Genomic DNA, 19,862 nt, shown 5'->3' with positions numbered 1-19,862 from the left:
ATTGTCTGAAGCAGAGAGAAGATACCAGGACCACAGAGAGAAGAGCGTGGGGGGGGGGGGGGCGCCAAAATGTAGCTTCGCTTGTGTTGGCAAAAATCCTTGCACCGGCCCTGAGTGTAAGCATTGGGAGCAGTAGTCTATTCCAGCCGATTCTCCACAATTGGTTACCGGAGGATCTTCTTCAAAGTACCTAGAGCCACCATATATTAGAAGCTTCCAAAGAGGCTCTCAACATGAACTTGGTCCAGGAATTTACAGCAGAAATGGCAAAAAAGAGAAATAGGCGCTCATAGGGTAAGTATGTGCAGTACAAATGTAATCTGCGGATGGTAAAGGCTCACCTTCTGAGGTTGTGCTAAATTAGACAAATACTAATGTAGGCACTAGTGATATGGTGGTTCCTGTCATGTCCCAATACTCTAGGTCTGGGACTCGGGATGCTAGTCGTGTCTGGGTAAGAAGACATCAAAGAAGAAGAGGAGGATTGCCCTGTGGCCACCACTGTAGGCACTAGTGATATGGTGGTTCCTGTCATGTCCCAATACTCTAGGTCTTGGACTCGGGATGCTAGTTGTGTCCGGGTAAGAAGACATCAAAGAAGAAGAGGAGGATTGCCCTGTGACCACCACTGTAGGAACTAGTGATATGGTGGTTCCTGTCATGTCCCAATACTCTAGGTCTGGGACTCGGGATGCTAGTTGTGTCCGGGTAAGAAGACATCAAAGAAGAAGAGGAAGATAAGATTGCCCTGTGACCACCACTGTAGGCACTAGTGATATGGTGGTTGCTGCCATGTCTCAATACTCTGGATCTGGATGTTAGTCGTGTCTGGGTAAGAAGATAGGAGAGGAGGATGGCACTGTGACAACCACTGGAAAATGGAACACTATTTGGCTAAAAATCACTGATGGAGCAATCTGTGGTGAGAAGAATGCTGGACTTTATTGATGTCCCCTAAAACTATGCGTTTCAGGAATCTAGGGACCCTTTTTTAAAGTTTTTCAATGAAAGCTTTAATGGTCAGCTTAAAAATATGCAATATAATGTGTGGGGTTGGAGGAAGTAAAAAAAACAAGATAGCTGTCCAGATATTGAGGGTACAGGCTGTTTAACCACTATGGAGACCACAACCCAGTGGTGATGCAGGTGTAGGAACTACGACATATACAATTGGAGTGTATACAAAACTCCAAAGCATAGCACCAAGCCACTAGGCAACCAGGATGCTGTGGACTAGGGCGAATGACGGAGCCACCTGGAACATGCACAGGAAAACCAGTCAGATTCCCCAGTAACCAAGACCCATCCTCTGAAGTCCAGGATCGTAGCAAGTGGGGCATAGATACCGCGCTGCATAACCCAGTGAACAGAGGCAGGAGTATAGTCCCAGCACAAAAATGCACTGTGAGGAAAGATGAATAGTAATGAGGCACTAGGGATGACTAAAATGGAAACATGTCTGATTGATGCATGTCAGGGATGGCACGTGTAAAGTTGACGTTGGTAAGGACATGTCACTATGGGACAAGTGCCTATATTCAGGGTCTGTGAGACCGACCCACCCATCAGAGGGTGGGTTGACCCAATTCAAACTGGAGCATATACTGTAATAACATTATATGAAAAAAAAAATCATCATAATAAAAGATAAACACAAATAAATATAGCTACCTAATTCAGTGAATTCTAAAAAATTGACGTAAATAAGTGTGGTCAACAACCACCCAATGGAGACCTGTTGGTCCATAAAAACACAAAGCATTTGTTAAAAAATCACTCTCCAGGCTTTAGTTCAAACCATATGGATGTAAGCTCTGTATTTTAGAAATCCAAAACATTCTACATTTCCGCAAAACTTGAAACCTATCAGCTGTATCTTTGAGAATGTTTTCTACTGACTGCTAGTACCGAAAAAACGTGGAAAAATCCCTATTATGCCCTTGAAGTGTGTGCCTTAATATGCTGTGTTTACGATAACCCTGAGTTATCTCGGGGTTACCAGATCATCTATATAGCGCTTGTAGGTGATAATATGGTCCATCCAAATAGATCTGTTGTAAATGAAGGATTCTTTAAACAGGCCTATATATAAATTAGTCCAACTTGGGGTGAATTTTGTGCCCCTTACGGTCCCCCAAGTCTGCCATTAAAGGCAAAAATTTAATGTTATGGTCGAGGAGAAAGTGGATGGCTTCTAATACAAATTCCTTCAGTAATGATTGAATCCTTGTCTAAAAACCGATGTATAGCGTTAATCCCCTGCCGGTGTGGGATGTCGGAACAGAGAGCCGTCGCATCCAATGAAAGCCCTATATAGGAATCCAATTAATAGATTTGATATCCAATAATATTTATAGCACACTTCTGGAGTAGGACATGTAAAGGTCCTTCACACGGGACAATTGAGCAGACAATTGTGGGAAAGTAAGGCTGGGTTCGCATCGTGTTTTTCCCCTCCGTTTAACGTATTCAAAAAATGCATACGTTAAACGGATGCCTCAGACTGATGCCATACAGTGGCATCCGTTCACCGTAGAGTTCTATTGTAAAAAAAAGTATAGTTTTTTTTTTTAACCAGACTCTGAAGGATACAAGAATGTGGTGTGCTGCATTTTTGTATCCTTTTTTTTCCTGACGTATACGTCAAACAGAGGCATAAAACGTGACGTGAACCCACCCTAAGGCTTGGTTCTCACGGGCGTGATGGATTTGTCAGGATGCGTCCCGGGTGTATTGCAGCAAACCCGCGCGAGTAGGTACGCAATTGCAGTCAGTTTTGACTGCGATTGTGTTTCGTTGTTCAGTTTTTATCGCAGGGGTGCAATGCGTTTTAAAAACTGAATAAAGGTACCAGACCCGAACTTTTTCACTGAAGTTCAGGTTTGGGTTCGGTGTTGCGTAGATGTAATTATTTTTGCTTATTACATGGTTATAAGGGAAAATAATAGCATTCTTTAACACAGAATGCTTAGTAGAAGGTCAATTGAGGGTTAAAAAATAAATAAAAAATTAACTCACCTCCTCCAATTGATCGTGTAGCTGCCAGTCTCCTGTTCTTTCCTCAGGACCTGTGGTGACGTCACTGAGCTCATCACATGGTCCATCACCACGGTGATGGATCATGTGATTGGACCATGTGATATGATGTCACCACAGGTCCTTTAGCCGGCAGCTCATGATTAAAGAAGTAAGAAGAGATCGGCAATTACGCGATCAAGAGGAGGAGGTGAGTTAATTTTTATTTTATTTTTTAACCCTCAATTGAACTTCTACTAAGCATTCTCTATTAAAGAATGCTATTATTTTCCGTCATAACCATGTTATAAGGGAAAATAATACAGTGAATAGACCTTCATCTTAGCAACCATGCGTGAAAATCGCACCGCATCCGCACTTGCTTGCGGAGACTTACGATTTCCACGCAGCCCCATTCACTTCTATGGGGCCTGCGTTGCGTGAAAAATGCACAATATAGAGCATGCTGCAATTTTCACGCAACGCACAAGTGATGCGTGAAAATCACCGCTCATGTGCACAGCCCCATAGAAGTGAATGGGTCAGGATTCAGTGCAGGTGCAATGCGTTCACCTCCCGCATTGCACATACATGGAAATCTCGCCCGTGTTAACCCAGCCTAAGGCCCCTTTCAGATGGGCAAGATTTCCGGGAACCTGATCATTATTATTTTCCCTTATAACATGGTTATAAGGGAAAAAATAGCATTCTGAATACAGAATGCTAAGTAAAATAGCGCTGGAGGGGTTAAAAAAATAAAATAAATAATTTAACTCACCTTAATCTACTTGTTCGCGCAGCCGGCATCTCTTCTGTCTTCATCTGTGAGGAAAAGGACATGTGGTGACGTCACTGCGCTCATCACATGGTCCATTACATGATCCATCGCCATGGTGATGGACCATGTGATGAGCGCAGTGACGTCACCACAGGTCCTTTTCCTCACAGATGAAGACAGAAGAGATGCCGGCTGCCCGAACAAGTGGATTAAGGTGAGTTAAATTATATATTTTATTTTTTTAACCCCTCCAGCGCTATTTTACTTAGCATTCTGTATTCAGAATGCTATTATTTTCCCTTTATAACCATGTTATAAGGGAAAATAATACAATCTACACAACCTTGAACCCAAACCTGAACTTCTGTGAAGAAGTTCGGGTCTGGGTACCACAGTCAGTTTTTTATAACGCGCGTGCAAAACACATTGCACCCGTGCGATAAAAACTGAACATCGGATAGCAATCGCAGTCAAAACTGACTGCAATCGCGTACCTACTCGCGCGGGTTTGCCGCAATGCACCCGGGACGCACCCGGACAAAAAAAATTACGCCCGTGTGAAAGAGGCCTAAGTGTTCCTTCCTGCTTGTCAGTGAAGGAGACCACTGCATTTACACTCAGCTATCTCCTCCACAGTATAGGGAGGAGCGATCACTAATGCTATTGCTCGTCCACATACATAATCACTGTTTGCTAGCGGCAGAGGCTGTTTAGCCAGCACGATCTGCTGCCGGCAAACAACGATTTAGGTGTCTGCACAAACGATCATATTACCCGATGGACAAGCGTTTCGGTAATCGGTGCACCTTTTCACTGCCAGATAATCGCGTTCCTATGAACCGAGAATCGGCCCATTTAAAGTGATAAAATGCCCAAAATGTTAGGTCTGCCTGGAGGATTTGTTTGTTTTTTGTGTTGTAGGGATTCGCTCTGGTAGTTAGGATTAGCGGGTGCAGCACAGAGGCAAAGTACAAGTTCTTGGTTCAAAACATCAGTCTTTATTCACATGTGAAAGCAAAACTAAGGCCTCTTTCACACTTGCGTTGTCCGGATCCGGCGTGTACTCCATTTGCCGGATTTACACGCCAGATGCGGAAAAACGCAAGTGAACTGAAAGCATTTGAAGACGGATCCGTCTTCAAAATGCGTTCAGTGTTACTATGGCAGCCAGGACGCTACTAAAGTCCTGGTTGCCATAGTAGGAGCGGGGAGCGGTATACTTGCCGTCCGTGCGGCTCCCGGGGCGCTCCAGAATGACGTCAGAGCGCCCCATGCGCATGGATGACGTGCCATGTGATCACGTCATCCATGTGCGTGGGGCGCCCTGACGTCACTGTGAAGCGCCCCGGGAGCCGCACGGACGGCAAGTATACTGCTCCCCCGCTCCCCACTACACTTTACCATGGCTGCCAGGACTTTAGCGTCCCGGCAGCCATGGTAACCATTGAGAAAAAGCTAAACGTCGCATCCAGCAATGCGCCGAAACGACGTTTAGCTTAAGGCCGGATCCGGATCAATGCCTTTCAATGGGCATTAATTCCGGATCCGGCCTTGCGGCAAGTCTTCAGGATTTTTGTCCGGAACAAAAAGCGCAGCATGCTGCGGTATTTTCTCCGGCCCAAAAACGTTCCATTCCTGAACTGAAGACATCCTGATGCATCCTGAACGGATTTCTCACCATTCAGAATACATGGGGATAATCCTGATCAGGATTCTTCCGGCATAGAGCCCCGACGACGGAACTCTATGCCGGAAGAAAAGAACGCAAGTGTGAAACAGCCCTAAAACGCAAGTTGTTTGGTGATCGTTCACACACATGAAAAGCTCATATACAAAACAGTTACCTTTTCTCCTGGGTGTTACTTCACACCCTGTTGAAAGTTCTGCTTTGTCAAGTCCACAGGCAGGCGTTAGGTTGTCCTGTTCACCCTCACGCGGATCCCAACATAGCCCTCAGATCACAGACCTCCTGAGCTCCACTGTCAGACGGAGGTAATCCTTTCCACCTGGCAGTGCTGGCTGTTTTTTATGCCTTAAACCTTCTTACAGTGTATTCTAGGTAAGTGATAAAATGTAGGTAACACCGGATGGTCAATCAAAATAAATTCCTGCTACCATTGCAGTTACCAGTAGTTGCCTCATAAATTCACTAGTGAGGCTGTAGGTCAGTGACTGATAGTCCTCTGTATCTGATAGGACATGGTCTGTTTCTTGTATATTTCCTGTTCCTGCTCTCTGAATGACGAAATCCTTGAACTTAGGGCTTTCCTTTCCTATGGTTTGAGATTGAAATCCCCCTATTGAACTGGGTTGAGTCTCCTGGACATGGCCAGGACCTTCTGCAAGCCACAATACTTAAAAAAATAAAAGTATTGCACCACTACATTTATCATATGCGCCATAGAGGGAGTACGTGTTAATTCTACCAAAGGCAGGGCAGCCATGATGTTCCTCCCAGTGTCGTTGGCCACCTTGCCCAGTTGGAGTTGGTGGCGAGACATCCCGCAGGAAATTTGCTGCTTGCTGCACATTAGCAACTGATTGGATGAGCGACTACTCTCGCCCGGGCTCATCAGTTCTAAAACAACATAGCAACGCTTCAGGTTACACACGTGGAAGAAGATGTCCATTAAGGAGAACATGGAGGAGGCAGATAAGCGTCTGGTGTGGGAACCAGACCAACACAAACTAGTGATGAGCGGCAGGGGTCATATTCGAATTCGTGATATTTTCGCAAATATTTCGTAGAATATTTGTGAATTCGAATATTCGTTATATTCTACTTTTTTTTTTACTCGAAAAATCGGCAAGGCGATGATCGAATAATATGCGAATATTACGCGATCAATACAGGCTTGGGTCAAAAACGAATATATAGCACTATAGAATTTAGTGCTATATATTCATTTTTTTTGAATATTCGTAATTTTTTTCCATCTGAAGTCATGATTCCTCCCTGCTTAAAGGGAACCTGTCACCAGTTTTATGGTGTCCTAACTAAGGGCAACATAAATAAGTGACTGATTCTCTTAGCAAAATGCTGGGTCACTTTCTTTAATTGACCCAGTCAATCTGCCAACATCTTGTATTGAAAAGCTCCAGCTGATAATGATGAGTCATGAATATTCATGAGCTCCTGACTCTCCCCGCCCACCTGCTGCTGATTGACAGTTATTTTCCATATGACTCAGCAGCAGGTGCCCAGGGGAGTGGCTATAGCTCAGAATTAAATATACGCTGGACTCAATGACATCACGCTGGACTCAAATCAGCTCATTAGCATGTGGCAGGCGGCATCTTTGTGTGTATATTATGAGGTAACCATCTGTCACACCAGTAAGTGAATACATCTAAGGCACTTTTTAGTAGTTAATGATTGTATATAATTAGTTAGATTATAATCAAATATCCACATGACAGGTTCCCTTTAAGTTACTTAAGGAGGAATCATGACTTCAGATGGAAAAAATTTCCACCATTCTGCATAATGCAGCCACCACTAGGGGGAGCTCACTGCCCATGGATTTATACATCTAGTAATGCTTTATGTAGGACTGATAATATCAGTATGCAGTGAGCTCCCCCTAGTGGTGGCTGCAGAAAGCTTTTATAACACTGTCAGGGTAAATATGGGAAGCGTTCATTGCCTGGGCACCAAAGCAGCTGCAAGTTCTGCCTCTCAGTTAGATGTACTTGTGATATGCACGTTAACCTCCTATGTGCATAATCTATTCGTTAGGAAAATGTATATGAAAGCTATTGTGTTATATTCAGACCAGACGTTTCTTGAGTGTTACTCAGTCTCCTATCCCTGTCTTGGGCTCTCTTTTTTTTTTTCTGTGCTCTAATCCGGCTTTACCTTGGGTGCAGATTGATGTTGTGCACAACGAGATTACTTTACCAGATAGCCTGGGATTATACAGTCACAGCCCCTGCTCATCTTTGTCAGTTCATAGGTTAAAGGGGACGGCGCCTTTCTGAGGATTTCTGTAGGAGGCCTTCCTTTATATCTGTAACGTAATAATACCTTCTGATCATATAGCACAGATCCATTAGTCCAGCTAGAGGTCCCCTATTTAGGACCCTTAAATTGGGGGGGGCTGCAGAGAGCATCTATTGTTCTTGAGGACCCAACACACCTGTGTAAAATTTAGATAGCCCATTAATTTCAGTGGAATCGGTGTAATTCCTGATTTATCCTGCGGAGGAGCTGTAGGGAAATTAAACATAGGCTGCTGCGTTTCCCCACAGATTAAAGTTTACAAAAAGAGTTTGGCTAAAGTACACAACAACAAAAAAAAAAATCACTGAAAAAACTAAGATAAAAACACCCTGCACGGTATGATATATAAATGTGCGGATGTCCTTGCCCATATTATTGAAGAAAGTCACAGAAATAAGGTAATAATGCACTTAATAAAGTAGATGCAAGCATTATATATGGACAAAGTCCTCACTGTCCGTGCGTTTGTCCATGAGTCAATGCTCACTAATTTTACCTTACCCATGCCCTAATACTGCGCTTGCGCGGAGGCACCGTGCCGTGATACTGCACTTGCGCGGAGGCGCAAAATCCCCCCCCCCACGGCACGCCCCCGGAAGTGACAGTGGGTAAGGGAATCTGACAACACCAGGGCTGTTAGTACAACCAGTGATATACTGAATTGGCTAACTGCAGAGGCGTTGCTAGGTCAAAACATTCGGGGGTCTGGGCCCCTGATGTTCTCTCCCAGGCCCCAAATGTCCTGCTTGCTAGATATAACTGTACAATTGAATCTAATGCATTGCAAGAGCTGAAGGACCTGTGATGACCTCACAGGTCATGTGATCAGTTCTAAATGCAGTAGCTGAAAAGGACCTGTGATGATGTCAGATGTGACCAGTGCAGGAGAGGAGGGCTCAGCAGTGAAGAGAAGCCCTGGGAGGAGGCTGAGGCGAGGTCTGCTACATGAGGGGAGGTAAGTGAAGATTACTCAGTGTGAGAGGCAGAGCAATGTTGGGAGTTGTAGTTATTTGTAAATTAGGGCTGAAGAGAGGGAAGTTATTTACATGGGACAGTGAGGTGGAGTGATGTTAATTACATGGGACTGAAATTTGGAAGTGGCTGGGGTAGGGTGAGGTTATTTACATGGGACTGTATGTTGAGGGGTAATGTTATTTATATGGGACTGCATGTTGAAGGCAGCTGTGGGAGGGAGTGATGTTATTTACATGGGATTTAAAGGGGTTATCCCACTTTGCATTTTCATACCTACCTACTGCCAGCGCGCCGTTCACGTCCTGGATTCATCTTGATTGAAGTCTTCTCCCAGCCAGGCCGTTCGCTGTCCTGAACGCGCACGCCGCCGCGCATGCGCGATGGTGACTTAATCCTGTACAGTATAGTACAGAGCCGGCGTGCGCGTTCGCGGCTCTATACTATTCTGGCCAGGAAGAAGTCACCATTGCGCATGCGCGGCGGCGTGCGCGTTCAGGACAGCGAGCTGCCCAGCCGGGAGAAAAGAAGGAGTCTTCTGCACAAGCGCGGCCACCGGGATTCCAGAGAAGATCGGTGGCCAAAACCAGGGGAGACCGAATGACAACAATGAGGTAAGTGGGGATGAATTTTCTCCTAAACGGTGGGATTTGGTTAATCAAATATATTTACAAAAATGATCACTGTCAAATCATTAACAGATTTAACAGTGATCATTATGATGGGAATACCCCTTTAATGTTAAGGGGTAATGTTATTTATATGGAACTGCATGTTGGAGGTGGCTGGGGAGGGGCTGATTTTTATTTACATGGGACTGTATGTTGAAGGTGTCTGGGGGAGGGAGTGATGTTATTTATATGGGACTAAATATTGAGGAGGTGATGTTATTTACATGGGACTGTATGTTGAAGGCAGCTGGGGAGGGGTGATGTTATTTACAAGGGACTGTATGTTGGAAGGGGCAGCTTGGTGTGATGTTATTTACATGGGACTGTATTTTGGAGGGGGCTGTAGATAGAGAGGGATGGTATTTACATGGGACTGTATATTGGAAGGGGCTGGAGAGATAGTGTGATGGTATTTATATGGGACTCTATGGCGGAGGGAGGGAAATTGTGTTATTTACATGGAACTGTATGGCGGAGGTGCTGAGAAATTATAATTTCTGAGGACACTAAACGGAGGAACTACAGGGGGCACTGCAGGCGGCATTATAAATATTGGGGGCGCTTGAGGGCGAGCATTATAACAGTAGGGGGCGATATATCTACAGGGGGCACTGCAGGCGGCATTATAAATACTTGGGGCGTTTCAGGGCGAGCATTATAACAGTAGGGGGCAGTATAAATACTGGGGGCACTGTGGGGGCATTTTAAATTTCAGGGGACAGTAGGCGTTCTTATTACTACTGGCTCAGAGAAGTGTCCGGACCGAATTGAGGACGGGATCAATAGCACCATTTCTATTTTTGCAGATGACACTAAGCTGTGTAGAACTGTACAGTCTATGGAAGATGTGGTGCGGCCTCATCTGGAATATGCAGTTCAGTTCTGGGCACCAGTACATAGAAAGGATGCCCTGCAGCTGGAAAAAGTACAGAGGAGAGCGACTAAACTAAAAGGGGAATGGAGGGTCTATGAAAAAAGATTTAAAGAATTGAATTTATTTAGTCTTGAGAAGAGACGTCTAAGGGGGGACATGATTAACCTATACAAGTATATAAATGGGCCATACTAAAAATACGGTGAAAAGCTGTTCCATGTAAAATGCCCTCAAAAGACAAGGGGGCGCTGCCTCCGACTGGAGAGGAAAAAGTTCAGTCTCCGGAAGCGTCAAAGCTTCTTTACTGTAAGAACTGTGAATCTGTGGAATAGACTCCTCAGGACGTGGTCACAGCAGGAACAGGGGACGGGTTTATAAAGGGTTTAGACGAATTCTTTTATATTTTTTTTATCTTTTATTTTACCTTAGATGAATTCCTAAAAGTAAAAGTAAAAAACATTATTGCTTATTAAAAAGGTATAAAAATCGGAGTCTCAATTCCTTTTGGGATTCGCGTCCCCACCTATCCGTTGGTTGAACTTGATGGACGTATGTCTTTTTTCAACCGTATTCACTATGTAACTCTCTGGTTTTTCTATCTGCAAACACATGACACCCGTCGTTTCCTGTTCAAGAGACCTGCAAGCAATGAATAATAGAGTGCTTTGTGTGAGTGGAGCGGTCTCCTGTACAATGTGAGGAACACACATGATCCTGGGGCATTGATTAGGCTGCAGATAGGGTTGGATTGGGCAGTGCGGCCGCCCCTTCATTCTCAGGATTAGTGGGAGTTCAGAGGTACTGCACATGCACAATCCCAGGATAGTACTGCGCAAGCGCAAAATTTCACTATAGTCCGTGCTCAGAACTGCCCACCGGGTACTTGCCAGCTCATTTGCATCCTACTGATGGTTAGGCTGCTTGTAGTATAGATGAATTCTCCACGCGCCAACTTCCTGATAAAAAGTCAGTCTGAACAAGTAGTATTGCAGTGCAAAGTATGGTGGAGGGATTTATGTCAGTATGTGATCGATTTTACCCCTGTGACCTCTGAAATGGGTGGCAATTGTATTACTTCTATACAGTCTCGGGTATCAGAACACTATGTAGAACAGGGGTAGGCAACCTCTAGCACTCCAGCTGTTGTAAAACTACAACTCCCAGTATGCATACTTGCTCTGTTCTTCACAGAACTCCCATAGAAATTAATGGAGCATGCTGGGAATTATAGATTCACAACAGCTGGAGTGCCGAAGGTTGCTGACCCCCGATATAGAAGATTGCAAGCCTTTATGAAAGTAGACCTTGCAAAATATAAATTTAGTATGACATTTTCTATGGGTCTATAAAAATGAAGAAGTCGCCATTCTTTAAACTTCCATTGTTCCCTTCCTCCTCCCATCAGCTCATTGTTTTCTCTCTATTTCAGGGATTTTCTGCCTCGTGGATCTGGAATTGTCACCCGCAGACCCCTCGTCCTGCAGCTGGTATTTAGCACCACAGGTGAGAAAAATAAAACCACATGGATGGTATTGGTTGATGTGGTCTATGGCTCCCTGCTTATAACCTCTGTGGTTCCTGGTGCTCCCTGATTCACTCTGATATGGGCCGGGGGAATCCAGGGAAATCCTCTTGTACATGTGTGTCCCCACTTGTGGCTGTCACTGTTATGGATGTGCAGTACACCAGAGCAGGGGGTACGCACAAATTGTTTTATTCATTTATGTTATGTCACTTTATGCTTTGTATCCCCACTATGGTAATGTATGGGAATGACAGAGTTAACCAACCCCTAGGGAAGCAGAGGTGTGGACCTCTGCATGATCTACCAAGAGAGAACCATTTTTACATTGAAATATTCCTGGAGAGAGAGAGACACAGACAGACAGACAATCTGTAATGGCCAAGCAAATGGAATCAGTAAAGTACACTGCTATAAACATTACTGCTGTGAGGGGACTACTGCTAAAACACCATCCCTAAATCTGTAGGCCACAGTAGAGTATTACAGCTAGCTTACCTAAAGTATTATTACCAGCTTCAGATTCTGCGGAGGAAGAGTGAAGGAGTACATCGAATCTGAACCTGGCCTATACCCATACAAAGCCATCTGGGGGAAGATTTGTTGGATAGGTGTTCTGAGACTGTTGGACGTACTACAACCCTTATTTTGCACTACAATAAAGAGATTATTCTGTTAAATCTTGCACCATTACAAAAGTTGACACCAAGGGGACCCCAAACTACCACCAGGCAGGAGCCCTAACACTGGGAAGTGCCCCAAGGTAAGAAGGGGTGCGTCCTCCTTACAATGCACTGGCCCCAGGGAGTAACGGGACAAGTAATGCCAGTAATGCCAGTGATAGACTTTCTGCAGCCAGAGCAACTGCCACTCCCATCCTCCGCGCTGGCTCCTAAGGGGCTTGCTGCAGATGCCCTGTGGCTGTCACTGTTACGGATGCCAGGTGGCTGTCACTGTTACGGATGCCCGGTGGCTGTCACTGTTACGGATGCCCGGTGGCTGTCACTGTTATGGATGCCCGGTGGCTGTCACTGTTACGGATGCCCGGTAGCTGTCACTGTTACGGATGCCCGGTGGCTGTCACTGTTACGGATGCCCTGTGACTGTCACTGTTATGGATGCCCTGTGGCTGTCACTGATATGGATGCCCTGTGGCTGTCACTGATACGGATGCCCGGTGGCTCTCACTGTTAGGGGTGCCCTGTGGCTGTCACTGTTACGGATGCCCTGTGGCTGTCACTGTTACGGATGCCCGGTGGCTGTCACTGTTACGGATGCCCGGTGGCTGTCACTGTTACGGATGCCCGGTGGCTGTCACTGTTACGGATGCCCTGTGGCTGTCACTGTTATGGATGCCCTGTGGCTGTCACTGTTAGGGATGCCCTGTGGCTGTCACTGATACGGATGCCCGGTGGCTCTCACTGTTACGGATGCCCTGTGGCTGTCACTGTTACGGATGCCCTGTGGCTGTCATGTTATGGATGCCCGGTAGCTGTCCCTGTTGCGGATGCCCTGTGGCTGTCACTGTTATGGATGCCCTGTGGCTGTCACTGTTACGGATGCCCTGTGGCTGTCACTGTTACGGATGCCCGGTGGCTGTCACTGTTACGGATGCCCTGTGGCTGTCACTCTTATGGATGCCCGGTTGCTGTCACTGTTATGGATGCCCTGTGGCTGTCACTGTTATGGATGCCCGGTTGCTGTCACTGTTATGGATGCCCTGTGGCTGTCACTGTTATGGATGCCCGGTGGCTGTCACTGTTACGGATGCCCTGTGGCTGTCACTGTTACGGATGCCCTGTGGCTGTCACTGTTACGGATGCCCTGTGGCTGTCATGTTATGGATGCCCGGTAGCTGTCCCTGTTGCGGATGCCCTGTGGCTGTCACTGTTATGGATGCCCTGTGGCTGTCACTGTTACGGATGCCCTGTGGCTGTCACTGTTACGGATGCCCGGTGGCTGTCACTGTTACGGATGCCCTGTGGCTGTCACTCTTATGGATGCCCGGTTGCTGTCACTGTTATGGATGCCCTGTGGCTGTCACTGTTATGGATGCCCGGTTGCTGTCACTGTTATGGATGCCCTGTGGCTGTCACTGTTACGGATGCCCGGTGGCTGTCACTGTTACGGATGCCCTGTGGCTGTCACTCTTATGGATGCCCGGTTGCTGTCACTGTTATGGATGCCCTGTGGCTGTCACTCTTATGGATGCCCGGTTGCTGTCACTGTTATGGATGCCCGGTGGCTGTCACTGTTATGGATGCCCGGTTGCTGTCACTGTTATGGATGCCCTGTGGCTGTCACTCTTATGGATGCCCGGTTGCTGTCACTGTTACGGATGCCCTGTGGCTGTCACTGTTACGGATGCCCTGTGGCTGTCATGTTATGGATGCCCGGTAGCTGTCCCTGTTGCGGATGCCCTGTGGCTGTCACTGTTATGGATGCCCTGTGGCTGTCACTGTTACGGATGCCCTATGGCTGTCACTGTTACGGATGCCCGGTGGCTGTCACTGTTACGGATGCCCTGTGGCTGTCACTCTTATGGATGCCCGGTTGCTGTCACTGTTATGGGGATCTTGTGGCTGACACTATCATGAGTATCCTGTGCTTCAGAATATCATTTTATATTCAGTTATTGGCACCATGGCATCTGGAGAATTCTCAGACATTGGGGCGCAGTCTACCACACCCAGCACCCTTGCCCTGAAGTCTTCTCCCTTATCTCCCTCTGCCTCCTGCTGATGTGGAAGGCCTTCCTTTGCAAATCTGGCCTTTGACCTGGAAATCAATGCAGAGGATATACTATTTTAGTAAAAGTGAGATAAGGGATGTTTCCAAATTATTGTCACCGGCGTCACCAAGTTATTGTCTGTGTCACAAGATAGTGCAGCTTCCTGTGCACAGACCTTCCTCCCGTCTACCCACTTGGTGCCAGTGCCAGTTTAGAGATATTTTGATGTATGTAAAGACCATTTCCCCTATATTCAGAAAATGTCCAGTAAATATAAGTTTTTAAGTCGTCTTATTATTTTTGAGAAAACACACATGCAGCCATGCACATGAGCCACGGGGAAAAGAAGTCCTCTGCCACTAGAGGGAGCTCAGTGAATTCCGCTCCTATTGAACTCAATAATACATTTGTCTTCAGTATGCTCCCCCTAGTGGTGGCTGTCGACAGCCACAATATTGACTCTAACCCTATGTACGTCTGTGAAGGGAAGTTTGGGATTTGATGCTCTGACTCCTGTAAAGTGGTATTATGAACGTCATACATTACCCGTACCTGTCCTCGCTATTACTTTTCAAACTATTTTGTAGTTTCTGTGTTTGTGAGTTTTTAGATTCAATACTTTTTTTTTTTGCATATGTTCATTATTTTTATATGTCTCTGTGTTACAGAATATGGGGAGTTTTTGCACTGTAAGGGGAAAAAGTTCACGGACTTTGAAGAGATCCGGTCGGAGATTGAGGCTGAGACTGACAGAGTCACTGGGACTAACAAGGGCATCTCTCCTGTGCCAATTAACCTTCGAGTATATTCTCCAAATGGTGAGTTTACCAGTGGGGTCCTTGATAGTTAGGACCTTCCATATATAATGATATCTGAGGTTGAACACACATAAAGCATAAATGCACCCAAGTTAGGGGCAGCACCCCCAGAGTCTGGGCTCCATGGAGAGGGAAATGGCCTAGCCCTGCTTGTTCTTTGACTTGACTAGTACATAGCTCCCTTCTCCATAAACATCACAATGTTCCTTAGGGGGAACTGGGCTGAGGTTCAAGTCTTTCCAAAATAGGAACTATAATATGGTGGTGGGGGCAGTGGTGTAGCTATAGGGGTCTCATCTACCAGGGTCATGGTCGGCCTGGCCCACCAGAGTACCAGAGGATCCTCTGGCTGGCCCAAGCTCTGACACAGTAATAGGCCCTGTATATAATATTGGGACCCTAAGGTCTAACAGAAGATAATTTAGAACTGACCTTGGAACCAATAAAGCCACCAGATACCCACCAGATGGTGGTGGGGGCAGTGGTGTAGCTATAGGGGTCTCAGCTACCAGGGTCATGGTCGGCCTGGCCCACCAGAGTACCAGAGGATCCTCTGGCTGGCCCAAGCTCTGACACAGTAATAGGCCCCCTATATAATATTGGGACCCTAAGGTCTAAGATAATTTAGAACTGACTTTGGAACCAATAAAGCCACCAGATACCCTATTAAACCTTATAGATCATAAATCCTGAATATGCAATGATAACAAAAGTGACTTAAAAAGAAACATGTATGTCCTGTATACACAGATGGCGGGCCCTCAGATTTATTTATTCTGGTGTGCTCAAGGAACTTCAGTCTGACGCTGACCGGGGTCCTAGGCCAGGGGAGCCCACAACCTCCCTTCAGTGCACTAGCGGTTTTAGCTGTCCAGTCCTCCCTGTACTCATATCTATGATCAGAATATTGAGGAAACAGAAGGGTATGGTCCGGGCAGCACTGGAGCCACTAGACCGAGAGTACGCTGCATGAACTCTTCCACTGCCCCACCAGGAATATTAAAATGAACCCTTTCACTGCTATTGACCACCAGGGATACTGGAATTAACCCCCTCACTGCACTAGATCATCACTCATACTGACATTAAACCTGTATATGGTCAGTGACTTTAACCCTTTCACTGCAATAGACCACCAGGGATGCTGTCACTAACACGTTTACTCCCATAGACCACCAGGCCTACAGACAGGGGCATAGCTACAATAGCGGCAGACCATGCGACTGCTATGGGGCCCAGGGCAAGAGGGGGCCCAGTCTTAGTTGGGATTATCACCTCTTGTATTGTAGGTGAAAACTTGGTCAGGACTGTACCCTCTAAATGTAAAGGAACAACTTTTAGCAAATGAGGCAGTGGAAAAATGGACCAAGGGTCATTGAAAAGGGTTTAGGCGATTGCCCGCCATCATAAAGAGAAGCTGCATGAGGAGGAAGTTTAGCTATGGTGGTGGAGGGGTGAACAAATTCCATATTTTTTATTCTTCACATAAATCCTCTCTCCTGCCTGTGGGCTTTTGGTCCTGTATATTTGATAATCTGTGTTTTTTTTATATTTTCTTTTTAGTGCTTAACCTGACTCTGGTTGACCTTCCGGGTATGACCAAAGTCCCAGTAGGTGACCAACCTGTGGATATTGAGATGCAGATCCGTGATATGCTCATGCAGTTTGTCACCAAGGAGAACTGCCTCATTCTGGCAGTATCTCCAGCCAACTCTGATCTGGCAAACTCTGATGCCTTGAAAATCGCCAAAGAAGTGGATCCCCAAGGTTGGTCCCTCAAACCAGTCTTATTCACCCCACCATTGGTGTGTTCAGTTTATGAGACTTCATCTCCTTTGCAGGACAACGTACTATTGGAGTCATAACCAAATTAGATCTCATGGATGAAGGGACAGATGCTAGAGATGTTCTGGAAAATAAATTATTGCCCCTGAGAAGAGGTGAGGAGTCATATCTTATTTTGGCCATGGTAAAATCATAGGCTACTACAGCCATCAAACAACCTCAATGTTTCCATGGTCAGAACTTCTGCGATAGTTGAAAGTTGCCCTCATCTTTTCTCCACCATTAGGAAACTTTGAGGTCACGTGGAGGTTGCAGTAACCCTTGATTTTAGAGTCTTCAGTCATAGACCAGCTTCATTTGTCAATTACTAAAAATGTATCGATTTTTGCCTATGACAGGTTACGTTGGCGTGGTGAACAGAAGTCAGAAGGACATTGATGGCAAGAAAGATATCCAAGCTGCTTTAGCAGCTGAAAGGAAGTTCTTCCTGTCACATCCATCTTATCGACATCTTGCTGAACGCATGGGGACTCCGTATTTACAGAAAATTCTCAATCAGGTCAATACAAGAAAATATGGGTCAAAGGCTATGGACACCTTTAGGAACAATTTTTTACTGAAATGCTTGCATTTTTGGCTAAAACTTGTAGCCAAAATGCCTCAAAGGAATCCATATCCTTTACGATGAATGTCCAGTTCCCTTGAATGGACCATTGTTGTAGTTCCCTGCACAGGAGGTGGACAGGATTACTGATGTTCAGTGTTCTTCAATCAGGTAGTTGGTGGAGGTCCCATAGATTAGCCACCTTTCCTGAACTAGCAATATGCCATCAACATAATGAAAATACCCCTTTAAATAATAAAAAAATTATAAAATAAGTTACCAAGACAAGATCTTTCAAGAAAGATCCCTGCCCTATATGAGCCTTCTCAGCCATTCAGCAATGTACAGAGGGACCATAGGACCCCATTCCCTGCAGCAAATCTTCCCAACCTTCCCTCCCCCCATACACACAGATGTGTGTCCAATCCAATCTACTTTTACACATTCTTTGCGCTCCGGGAGAATAAGGCCACCACCATACATGTTGGATGGTCTGGTCAGCCGACCCTGGTAGGTTTGGCCGACATTAAACTAAAGTGTATGGGCACCTTCAGCACCAGTGCAAACGGTGGTGGGTTGGAGGGCATTATCAAGGCATTACTAATTGACTTTTCTTTCCCAACAGCAACTGACCAATCACATTCGAGACACTCTACCAGGGCTGCGAAACAAGCTGCAGAGCCAACTTCTGTCCATCGAGAAGGAAGTGGATGAGTACAAGAATTTCCGTCCAGATGATCCATCTCGTAAAACCAAGGCTCTTCTCCAGTGAGTTCTCCTCACCATTATTATCTTGGGTTTCATGTGGCATAACTTACCCAAGAGGTTTTCCACCTCAGATAATTCATGTCTTAATCTAGATTCACTAGTACTGTCTAATGAGGAAGACAACGTGGGGGTCGTTAGTCATGAGCATCCTCCAAGTTGTAGGACAACATGTCCTAATCTATATCCACCAATACTGTCTCATTAGGAAGACAATGTAGGCCATAAATCATGAGCATCCTCCAAGTATTAAGCCAAGTATGGTGTTGAGATTAGAGTCTCAAACCTTGGAATTGTTGATATGGGTTTTAAGGTTGTCAAATGTCAGTTATTTTGTATATTATGACCCATCTAAAAATGATTAAGCTTAGAAATGTCCAACAATATATCCAGGTCATTCATGGAAGGACCTACTCAATACAGCTCTCTACTTCTATGTTCCTCATGTTATTCGATGGTGTGCTGGTTCTTCTTGTGGAGATTCAGCTGATATAGGGGTCTTGCAGCCAATACTTCCTGGGAAAAATATGCAAATGAGTCCAAAGGCTAAACTTTGCTCATGTTTTATTGTCTTTTTAGGATGGTGCAACAGTTTGCGGTCGACTTTGAGAAACGTATTGAAGGCTCCGGGGACCAGATTGATACCTACGAACTTTCCGGTGGTGCGAGGATTAATCGAATCTTCCATGAACGTTTCCCTTTTGAGTTGGTGAAGGTATGAGTTATAGTGTCACCTATAGTTGGTTAGTTGTCTTCATCATGTCAGTATTGTGCATTCGTTGATCCAGGGAGTTATTCTGATTGGAGTCGGGAAGGAATTTTTTATTCCCCTAAAGTGGGGAAAATTGGCTTCTACCTCACAGTTTTCTTTTTGCCTTCCTCTGGATCAACTTGCAGGATGACAGGCCGAACTGGATGGACAAATGTCTTTTTTCGGCCTTATGTACTATGTTACTATGTTGTTCACAGCTAAAATACCTTGTCTAATGCAGATGGAGTTTGATGAGAAGGATCTGAGAAGAGAGATCAGCTACGCCATCAAGAACATCCATGGCATAAGGCACGTATAGCATGACGAATGGCTTGAAGTGTATTAGCACTATTGCGCATTGCTCTCCATAGCCCACTCCCTATGTAGGTCCTCAGTTCCACCAACCCTATTGATACCTGTGAGCATTCCTCTAGCTTGTGATGCCTCACCCTTCTGAGAATCATAGGCTCAGCCACTGGGAGAATAAGGCAGATTAGTCTTCCCACAATTATCTGTTAATTTAACACTTTATACATATACATACATATATTGGAGCAATATTTGTATAAACAC

General features: G+C 45.5%; 1 protein-coding gene across 6 annotated transcripts in view; it reads left to right on the top strand.

Moving 5' to 3' along the window:
- DNM1 (dynamin 1) overlaps positions 1 to 19,862 on the top strand; it is an 88,519-nt gene that overhangs the window by 19,727 nt on the left and 48,930 nt on the right. For all 6 annotated transcript variants that reach the window (XM_044305704.1, XM_044305706.1, XM_044305705.1 and 3 more), the window contains exons 2-9: positions 11,743 to 11,816; positions 15,235 to 15,384; positions 16,948 to 17,151; positions 17,226 to 17,324; positions 17,568 to 17,728; positions 18,399 to 18,541; positions 19,118 to 19,253; positions 19,531 to 19,598. In XM_044305704.1, the coding sequence (XP_044161639.1) occupies positions 11,743 to 11,816; positions 15,235 to 15,384; positions 16,948 to 17,151; positions 17,226 to 17,324; positions 17,568 to 17,728; positions 18,399 to 18,541; positions 19,118 to 19,253; positions 19,531 to 19,598 (1,035 nt within the window). The remainder of the gene's footprint in view (positions 1 to 11,742; positions 11,817 to 15,234; positions 15,385 to 16,947; positions 17,152 to 17,225; positions 17,325 to 17,567; positions 17,729 to 18,398; positions 18,542 to 19,117; positions 19,254 to 19,530; positions 19,599 to 19,862) is intronic.

This window comes from Bufo gargarizans, chromosome 9 (genome assembly GCF_014858855.1).
Source record: "Bufo gargarizans isolate SCDJY-AF-19 chromosome 9, ASM1485885v1, whole genome shotgun sequence".
Lineage (NCBI taxonomy): Eukaryota > Metazoa > Chordata > Amphibia > Anura > Bufonidae > Bufo > Bufo gargarizans.
The sequence above is the reverse complement of the archived record's forward strand: the minus strand, read 5'-3'. Positions and strand labels throughout refer to the sequence as shown.